Below are 10,568 nucleotides of genomic sequence, written 5' to 3'. Positions count from 1 at the left end.
TTTCTACCAGCACGTGGTCCTGTACAAATATTTAACAAACATGAAATTGCTATGAAATGGTATTGACACAAGTAGGATATGTTGGGTCCACACAGAAGAGAACAAACTGTGAGTGGTGCAATGGATCCTGTGAGAGATCTGTAGGGTTTGACCAACAAAAAGCGTCAGGGTCAGCCCCAGCCTGGCCCAGCCCTGGCTGGGATTGCCAAAGCTAAGACAGCTAAGAAAGCTAAGACTTTGGTTCTTGGTTTTCCCTCATTTGTGCAGCAGCACAGCTCAGTCTCTGCTTCATTCACCTTTCTTAACTGTATCACTGGGACTGAGAGAAACCTTAAAGTAAACACAAGATGCTGTTTAATGCAAGGAGCTTTGTCAGTATTGCAAAACTAAGAGGGACCAGCAAGCAGCTGCTGCGACAGTTTTGGTAAGCTTATCCTTGAATTTTATCTGCTCTTCTGTGACATTTGGTCAGAAATCTGGAGGCAAAAGCAGCTCAGTCCTGTGAAGGAGTGAGTGTTTCAGAGAAAGGCACTGGGGTTTTTGCCCAGCATTTTCAGTGCCCTTTTGCCTCCCAAGGCAGCAAACTTTGTCTTCTGGAGACTGGAGGATTATCCCTTTTAATGTTTGTGGAATGCCATTAATTCTTTGTGTGGGATTTAGCAGCAAAGTCAGGAAGGCACATTTCTTCCTGATGCCAGTGTATGCTGCAGGGACTGTAGCCAATAAATAAATATCTGAATAAAGTACCAGAAATTCTTCTGCATTAATACTATTATCATGACCACTATGGGGAGGGAATTCCGTCTTGGAGGTGCAAGGTGAATCTCTGCCTCGGTATTTTTTTGCCTGTATATACACTGGAGGTGTGCAGGAAAAGCATGATGTGATACAAGGTTCAAAGTTAAACAGGTAGACCTACATCTGTGACCTGGCTTTGGGTTCTTTCTTCAGCCACATAGCAATGCCTGTCTCCTGTGCCTTCAGAAAAGTACCTCCAGGATAGCCTCTCAGTGAGCTGCTTCTCGTGTTTGTCACATCCCCAGAATCAGGTTAAAATTTAAGACTTGAAACTTAATTCCACATCTTCCTATGTTTTTAGGTCAGCATCGATAAGAACAGCATTAGCAGGTTATGTAACAAGCGATTAGTGCTAGAAAACAATAAACAGGAATTTCGCATTCACAGGAATCCTAATATGCGATAAGTTGTTTTTATTTATCATTTCTACATTGCATCAGATGAAAACAAAATGTTTTCCAAGTTCTGTGATTTATTTGCTACATTTTTAAAGTGGTCCTGAAGCCTGGTGATAATTTTTTTATGAATTTTGGATTTTCACTGCTGGCAATTGGTGGGAACTTTCACTAGCTAGCAGAGATGGTAGAAAAACAATTTTGGAAAGCAGCTGCAGTAGAGCTGGTTTTCCAAGGAAGTAATCCAATTAAGTTCCCCACATAAAGTTTATTACTTTTAGGATTCTTTTAATGTTAGATCATAAAGCTGGAAGAAGCTATCACCACTGTCTGTGAGCATTGCTGCCTAAGCACACTGTGATTGATACTGCAGGATAACCTAACAGTCTGTGCTACTAGTCCAAAGTTGCACTGTCCCTGCTCAGAAAGGAAGAAGTCAACTGCTTGACCTTGCAATTCTGTCTGTTACATTTTAACTTTTGTATGTTGTCTCATGCTCCTTCTCTGGAATTTACCTGTCCACTTCTGCCTCTCTTTCAGAGGATATGGACAACAGGGAAGAGAACACATTTCTTGAAGGTCATAGCAATAATACAAAATCGCCATGGGAGCATAAGGGTCAGGAGCAGATCTCTAGCCCAACTTTCTGCTTGTAGCCTGTCAAACAGCACATGAGATCACCTATGTCTTTTCTATGAGTGCAATTTAGCATTGAATGAAAAAAAAGTATCATTTTTTGCTCTTTTGACACAGGTATGGGCCACCAGCTCAAATGAATGTTCACCTGAAAGGTCGGGACCTCCTTACTCTAGAGAACTACACTGCAGATGAGCTGAAGTATTTGCTGTGGATGGCCTCAGATTTGAAGCAGAGGATAAAGCACAAAGGAGAAGTAAAATGCTTTAGCTGTCATTTAGGTCGTTCGAATGTTAAAATAAATATTGCTCTGTAGGGTATTGGGAATGAGTCATTCAGCTTTCTTGTCCTAAACAACATCTCCCGAGCTCTTAAATACTGTAAATCATGTGCTACAAATCAAAGACCCTTCCTGTAAAGTGCTCAGAGGTAGATATTCTTTAAATACTTCAGAGGACTGTGTAAGTGGAAAGGTTAAACAGCTTTGTGCAGCTAACTCCCTATTGTCAGCTAACCCCATCCATCGACACATGGGGTACATGCAGCACTAAATGTAGGAAATGGAAGACACTTCCCTGCATGGAATCAAATTAGTATCTGAGTTCTCCTTAATGCTAGCTCAAATTCAGTGCCAAAATGCAGTTGTCTTTGCCCCTAGAACTACTTCTTTCCCTTTACCCTTTCCACTGCTAACAAATCTATTGAAGGTCAGGAGAACAAAGCTATGGTTAAAAAAACACCTGTGTAACTGTTCCAATGCTGAATCAAAATGTGAAAGAATTATTACATACTTTAAAGTGCATAATGACTATAAAATTGAAATGCCTTCAATTTTCATGTTTCAGTATTTGCCTTTGATGCAAGGAAAATCTTTGGCCATGATTTTTGAAAAGAGAAGCACAAGAACAAGATTATCTGCAGAAACAGGTAGGTCTGAGCAATGGCACAGCCAGGTTTTGTGTGAAACTGTACATGGTGAGTATGAACTGAAAAACACTGTATAATTTTGTATTTAGCAATTTCTGCCGAGGAGAAACCTAAAGTTTGAAAGCAAAAATGGGAAAAGGATGGTAGCAAATTGTGTTTCATCTTGCATATTAATGTCACGAGACCATTGCTTTGGTCAGTGAAATCTCACAAAACCATTCCAAATCATGACAGATCAGAAATAAAGTAACAGGTAGAAGCAAGCATTTCTGGTGTAAGCCCCAATTGTACTGGCAAGATGCACATTTCCTAGCACCTATTTTAGTAAGCATTGCAAATTTAATTCTGTGCAAGCTCTAATAAATATTTTTCTAATGTATTATGCATTACCCTTGTCACATTCCAAAGTATGTGTTTAGGCTGGGAATCACAGTAATGCCTTAATATAAATCATGGGGAAAAAACTCAACATGATTATCTACAGGGAAAGATGACTTGACTCCAGGGTATTAGCCTAATAAGATCAGGCACTGGAACATTATTCTTTTAGGATACAGTCCTAAAAACACTGAAACATACGTGTGATATCCTTGTTTGCATGGCAGTTGTTCTGAAGTCAATGGGACCACTGAAATAAATAATTCATGTGCTTACACTTTAGCAAGGAATAGCTGTGAATTGGTGATGCACCGAGGTAGAAGCTTGCCCATCTCACACTTAAGTTGTCCCAACATCCCTTAGACTGAGTTCTCCCTAGTGAAGGGACAGGAAACTTGTTGAGTATTCACATTTCTTTACAAGGTGTAAGGGAGAAGGTAAAAAATGTGGAAGGAAGAAGCAGTTATGTTAACTGCAAGCATTTCTGAATTTGCCTGTGTATCCTCTGGCACAGCCATTTACCTGCTGCTCCTGTTCTTTCAGTAGACTTATTGCTTTCTGTTTCCTCCAGATAATCAGGTCTTATGAATGTGCATTCCCTCTCTGTGAAGACCACCCATCTTTTAATTCCTGAGTTTTTAGTCCAGTTTCTAGTTGCCAGCCATACCGGTACATGGACAGGTAATGAATTCTATCAATCTGTTTATCCTTCATGCTTCTGTACTCAGAAGTACTACTTAGTCCTTGGGTTTTGAAGGCTTATGGAAGGGGAAGCTCAGGGAAGTTCAAATGAATTAACTTAAGGATGGGCATTAATGCACATAAATTCATCCAAGAGGGATTAAGCTCCAGTGAAATAAACCAAATTTATTTCTGAGTGAGAGCTTCCACAAGGGAGTTTAATGCAGTTTAACTTCTGTGCATTGCCTTCACACCTTCAGTTAATTGGTCTTAAGTCCCTTAAGCCTAAGACTTTGTTTCAAAGGCAGACTCAAGTTTTGTTCTGTCCATGAAAAGCCTTTACATTTCAGCTGCTTTTTTAACATAAACTACTTCTCCCTTGGAATTTCTAACTCAAATGTGGGGCCACATGTATTCCTTTTAGCTAAGTGAGCTCATTTAAGACCAATTTTGTCCAGTGACAGTGGACACTGAAGTGGATTGGAGTGTTTATTTTTAGAATTCCTGAGTCATCTCAAATAGCATTTCCCACAAGCTGCACCTTCAGTATCTTGAAGGAGGTCACTTGTGGGACAAGGTTCTGGTGATGAGGCTAATTTAAACAAACTTTGCCACAGCTAAATCAAACTCAGTGGGTTTCGTTATGAAGGAGTAGAGATTGGGAAAGCACTAATTACAAAATCTCTGTGCAGTGTCTAGGAAACTGTTGCCACATATTAAGTCTTGTCCTGCTGTCCCTATGCCTATAAAGAACACCATTATTGAAAAATACATCAACAGAATCACAGAATTGTTGAGGTTGAAGTGACCTCTGGAGGTCATCTGGTCCAACCCTCAGCTGAAGCAGCAGCATCTGGACCCAATCATCCAGCACCATGTCCAGAAGTTTTCTGAATAGCTCCAAGGATGAAGATTCCATAACCTTCTGGGGCAACCTATGTCAGTGCTCAATCAACCTCTGAGTAAAAAACAGTTTTCTGATGTTCAGAGGGATCTTCCCATGTTTCATTTTGTGCCCACTGAGCTACTGAAAATTGCAAATTTTTTGCAAATTCCATGCAGGTATTTATATATATAATAATATTCCCTCTGAGCCTTTACTTCTCTAGGCTGTGCAGTCCCAGCTCTCTTGGCCTTTCCTCATATGAAATATGCTCCAGTACTTTAGTCACCTTCATGACTCTTTGCTAACATGGACCTATTGATTCTCTTCAACATGTCCATGTTTCTCATCCTGAGGAGCACAAAGCTGCACACTCCAGGTTTGGCCTCACCAGTGCTGAATAACAAGGAAGGATTACTCCTCTCCACCTGCTGGCAGTACTTTGTCTAATGCAGCCCTAGAAATGCTGTCCAGGATTAGCTGCTCCAACACTTCCCCACAGATTGAGGTGAGGCTGGCTGACCTGTATTTTCTGGGTCTCCCTTCTTGCCCTTCTGTAGCTTAGGGGTGACATTTGCTTTCCTCTAGTCTTTGAGCATTTCTCCCAGTCATCAAGATCGATCAAAGACTATCAAAACACTAATTTATTATGCATTGTAAGAGAACAGTTACATTTGAGGTTTTCCAACATCCTGTGCCTCTGAACTTTTTTTATTCTGATGACACTGTGACTGTAGTGAATAATGTACAGCACTCTGGGGTATAATTCATTGCCTCTTTACTCTCTTGAACAAATATAATCTTGTCCTAACATGCATTTCTGAAAACCATAATTTTTTATCGTTCCTAAGAGTAGTAGTGATGTTGTAAGTTTAATGCAGAACTCCGAGTAACTTCCATAGAGTAGTGGCAAAGTAAGGCCAGTTTTGTGGAGCCACCTAGATTTATTGCTCTCATTGGCTATTATATTGGAAAATGTGACATCTCTGCTATTATACTGGAAAATGCCATCTGCTCACAGTCAGAATCCCATACCCATTCTGCATAAAATCTTGTGTACTTTTTGAAAACAAAGGTATTCCACATGGTCATATATTACTTGTAAAATAAACATCCTAAGGCATGGCATAAAGGTGAATGCCCTGTTTTTGTTACAGCTTTGGTGTAAAATATTCTGATTGTCACTTTTGCTCTTAAAATATACAGCTGAAGTTATGCTTTGGTGAATAAGTCATAAATAAATCCAACATTTCACAGATGCTGAATGCAGACAATATGTCACAGGGTAGAAATGGAAAGGAAACAATACAGGCAGGAAAGCTCAGTGTACCTTCTCATGTTGTGCACTGGAATATACAAGGTGTTAACAGCTTTGCAGAGGTTCACTGCCACTGGCTTTAGTGGAATTACTTTCAACTCACTTGTCTTATACAGTGGGGTGAGAGGAACATGATGTCCATGCCTGAAGACTACTACATACAGTCACAGAAATAATAGCATCATTTCATAGGTACTAGTGTAGTGGGGATGGTATTACATGGCAGGAATACAGGGCCTTTTTTCTGTTGGAAGTAGCTAAGTATTAGCTTAGCCACGTTACAGAGGTGCCAAGCACAGTGTTTTAGCTTGCTCTCCACTTAGAGAGGTAGCTTTAAAAAACCTCAAAAAACTGCTTATCAGTTTTTAGGTTTCTACTTTAGGAATATTCTGTAATTGCTGCCTAGAGGAGTTACTTGTTATCAGTCTGAACTGAAAAATACTTCCTGTTCTGTAAGTCCTGGCAGGCAATGAGGAAATGAATAAATGTAAATCCATAGGTCTTGAAATATAAAAAAGGATCCTTTCTTGGAGTTTGAGAAGATGGCTCTGTATGTCTCCTGGTGACAGTGGGGCAGCCCCACAACAGTCTATCCAACATGTGAAGTAGAGGATTCATTTTGGCCCACTTAACCCATGTAGCAGGGACAGTCTGGAATGTCTGTACAACCACCAGCAGTCTTCTCCTGCATGAAAGAGTTTGCATAAGTGGGGCCAATAATGTGCAAGAGCATGAGGCATAAAACCTTCTGTTTTGAAAACTAACAGTAGTGAGATGTGTGGACATGAGATAATAATCTATTCTGGATCTGCAGTATGAACATTTAGGAGTTTGTTGAAGATAACAAAGGGGATTAGATCTCTCAGTTTAACACAACACTCCAGTGAGTGCTTATTTGCTGAATTGGTGCCTGCATATCTTCAAAAGTCATCATCCTTTCTCTTCCTACTAGTAGTCTGCATGAAAGAATCTCAAGCAAAGATTCTGCCTCTGCAACTATATACAAAGCTAGAGCACAAAGCTCCCGTATTTCCAGATGGAAAGTTTTGGATGGAAATATGTTCCCAGGCCCTGCACAGATGGCCAGTTCATGAGCAGAAAGCCTAAAACATTAGGACTCTGCTAGGTACACAGACTCCAGGTGGCAGGTCTGACTGGGCTGCCTGACGTCTGGCAACTCTGAATAAATGGCCAAATTCATATTTTTCTACCTGGACACCATTTATAGAAAACAGAACACGTTCATGGGAGCCTGCATGGACTGTGAATCATCTACCAAAGTGTATGCATTTAGAAGCCTAAATTGCAGAGCTGTTCTGTTGTGTGGAACTTGGGATAAATCACTGACATAACTGTATATGACTCAAAAAAAATACACAAGAAGTTGGGGAGGAAAAGTTACTGCAAATGACATTTCATAAAAAAAACACCTTTCTTCAGCCTATTGCTGTAATGTCTAGGCAGCAGTTTGCATACACATTCCCATAAATACAGTGTTTGTGTCTGAGCTGCAGAGGGAAGGTAAAAGAAACCAACAAATGTATAGATAATCCTTTTCTAACAACAAAAAGTGATAGTAGAATAAATGATGCTTCATTCTTAAAAGTTTCCTGTGTCTGACTGCAATCTTGTTGAGATTTGGAGCAATCCTTAATGATGACAGTGGGAAAGTTAGAAATGGGGCCATTCAACAAAATGAGTATGCGTTGGCTGGACAGAGCAGAAATTTGCCTTTCAGGTGGGATCTGGATCATCATTATTTTTAATCTGGATTTTAAGGAAATTGAGGCAGTTAAAAGACAATGATTTGCCAGTACTATTTTTATCTATTGCCTATTGCGTTTTAAACTCTAGAGATGCTGAACTGATGAGATGTGAAGTGGAAGACCTGACCTCAACCCTGCTGGGATGGAAGTTAAAGAGGTTGCTCTGTATAAGGAGCCCAGCTGTAGGGCCCAGGCCTGCTGCCTGTACCTGGCTAGTTTTACCTGTGAAAAGTTTCAGTGTTTTATCCTGATTTCATGATTTTTTGCAGAGTGAGATCAGTTTTTGGCAGGTCTGCGCAACCCTCATGCTGAAGCTGCAGTGCTGAAGTTGGCTGCAGTGCCATCTAACGGCTACAACCAGCCCGAGCACCATTTAACCATTTTTTCTTCTACTTTATTTTTCTTTCCTCAGTTTTTCCTTCCTCTTTTTTTCTTTTAACAGCACAAAATTTGTCAGCACCTCCGAGACATGATAGTTCAGTAGAGAAGGGGTCTTTGCTCTTCTGAGCTGTGTGCAGCCTTTCTCTTCCTGACAATACAAAGAAGATGGGCTTCTTTCTAGATTTTTGTGACAATAAAAGGTTCACTCCCCCACAGTCTTGTCTCAGCAAGGTTGGTTTGTCCACACTAAGGTTCTCTGGAAATTTCCTCCCTTATGAATATTAATGACAGGGCAAGATCTCCCTGACAATTTCTGCTCTGGAAGGGAGTTCTTATGTGGAAAAATCTTTCCCAGCACAAAGTGCCTTACAGGGCTACCCACAGCCGAGTTCAAATCCTACACTTTGTACGTCCCCAGCTGTAGGACTGTGTCCTGTGCTAGGCTTATGCTAAACCATCTATTGCAGTTCAAAACACAGCCCCCACAGGCCCCATCCTCCCAGTATGTGGCCACCATGGACTTTATCCTGAGGCTCAGTAGAAAGAGACTTTAGACTTAAATCAGGCAAAGGCAGAAAGACTCAAATGTTGGTGAAAAGAAGTGATTTTCCTCCCTGTCTGTGTCAGTTGTTTACTTCTGATAGTTTTCTAGTGGTGGTGCAACAAAACTAAGGCAGGAGAGAGAGAACCTGAGAGTTGCCTTTAGCAATTAATTTGCCTTTATGCAAAACATTGTCCAGACACGTTTGAAGTTCCCCTAACTGTTCTATACTCTTAAATGATGCTCAGGTCTTTTCATTATTTCCTATTCAGGGATGGATTGTATTCTTCAGACCTAATCCATCCTGTTCCTTGAATCACCTTGAAAATTCCAAGCCATTGCATGGCAGAGGGACGCTGGCCATGTCTGAGATCTTTCCTTTCCTCACTGTCACATTTTCATTTTTAAGGCACTTGGTCATTTGTGACCAAATTCAAGCTAGTTACAGTGTATGAGGACTCTTAGGGTTTTCTGTCTGAGTGACTGTACATGAAAGATAGTCTAGACATGTGCAAGGATGTGGAATTACACCTAGTGACTCGGATGGCCCTTGGAGGATGCTAAGTCCCATGAAGTAGAAATGCAGCATGATGAATGAATTACCTGGTTCTTAGCAGGGAGCCACAGTGCTGCTTTCAGCAATGTGTAGCCTTGGAGCTTGAATGACTGTTCCTATGATCACAGATCAGGACTCATGCCTGAGGATTTCAGCAAGGCATCACATTTCAGTGGTTTTATTCCAAAGTACATTTAGTCGTATCTGGTGTGTCAGACTTTAAGTGTCTGAAACATTTGGATGTCCTGCTGAGTTTTACTTTTATTGCTATAAATGTATTTCACATGAAGAAGATTTTGAATCTTCACTGTAAATAAGAGGTGCTGGTGTTTAATTTCTCTTTTGTTTTGTTTGTTCTCACTGTAGGATTTGCTCTCCTTGGAGGGCATTCTTCCTTCCTTACAACACAAGACATACACCTGGGCACTAATGAGAGTCTCACAGATACAGCAAGGTTGGTAAAATGTCACTTGATTGATCACTATGTGTTTGGTAATGGATTGGACTGAAACCTGTCTTACAGAATTTTAGAAGCTAATATTTTCTTTCTGGAAAATGTCAGAAGGTAGTCCAAATTTCTTAAATATTTACAGATCAGCTCACAGAATCTGTAGTTCAGACCACCATTATTCCATCCACTCCAGCTCTCGAAGATTTCTCTCAAAGAGAAGTATTTTGGCATATGGAGTGTTAACTGGGATTATATTTACAAATGAAAACATTTTATGAACCTCAGGAGTAAAAGATCACTCATGAGAACATATATATATTCAATCAAGACCAGAACCTTCTGGTTTTGTTGCTCAAGGAGCAAAATCATAAAGCAAAGACATTATTTATCCTAGTTAGGTCGGCTGCTGGTGGACCTCAGCCTGCTACACTAGCCTACCTGCAGTGACTGGCTGGCACTGAAAGTCATTCTGATCCCCCTAGTCGAGTGGCACTAAACTTGATCAGTGCTTTGCAGCCAGTTTCTGATTTCATTTGCTCTCCTCCACAGCTGTACCCGCTGTCAGGACTGCTGTGGGAGCTGGGGTATGACTTTGTTCTCTCACTGGCATCATTGGAAGATCTTAATCATGCCCAGTCCCAAATGGATGCAGTGGCACTGAAAGTCATTCTGATCCCCCTAGTCGAGTGGCACTAAACTTGATCAGTGCTTTGCAGCCAGTTTCTGATTTCATTTGCTCTCCTCCACAGCTGTACCCGCTGTCAGGACTGCTGTGGGAGCTGGGGTATGACTTTGTTCTCTCACTGGCATCATTGGAAGATCTTAATCATGCCCAGTCCCAAATGGATGCAGGGTGG

General features: G+C 40.8%; 1 protein-coding gene across 1 annotated transcript in view; it reads left to right on the top strand.

The window, feature by feature from the left end:
- The first annotated feature begins 1,955 nt into the window (after nucleotides 1-1,955).
- Nucleotides 1,956-10,568, top strand: part of OTC (ornithine carbamoyltransferase) — a 22,884-nt gene continuing 14,271 nt past the window's right edge. Inside the window, exons 1-3 of the mRNA XM_009074838.1 lie at nucleotides 1,956-2,085; nucleotides 2,675-2,756; nucleotides 9,627-9,714. Coding sequence (XP_009073086.1) covers nucleotides 1,966-2,085; nucleotides 2,675-2,756; nucleotides 9,627-9,714 — 290 coding nt within the window. The 5' untranslated portion in view covers nucleotides 1,956-1,965. The remainder of the gene's footprint in view (nucleotides 2,086-2,674; nucleotides 2,757-9,626; nucleotides 9,715-10,568) is intronic.

The sequence above is a fragment of the Acanthisitta chloris genome, unplaced genomic scaffold (assembly GCF_000695815.1).
Source record: "Acanthisitta chloris isolate BGI_N310 unplaced genomic scaffold, ASM69581v1 scaffold11935, whole genome shotgun sequence".
NCBI lineage: Eukaryota > Metazoa > Chordata > Aves > Passeriformes > Acanthisittidae > Acanthisitta > Acanthisitta chloris.
The sequence above is the reverse complement of the archived record's forward strand: the minus strand, read 5'-3'. Positions and strand labels throughout refer to the sequence as shown.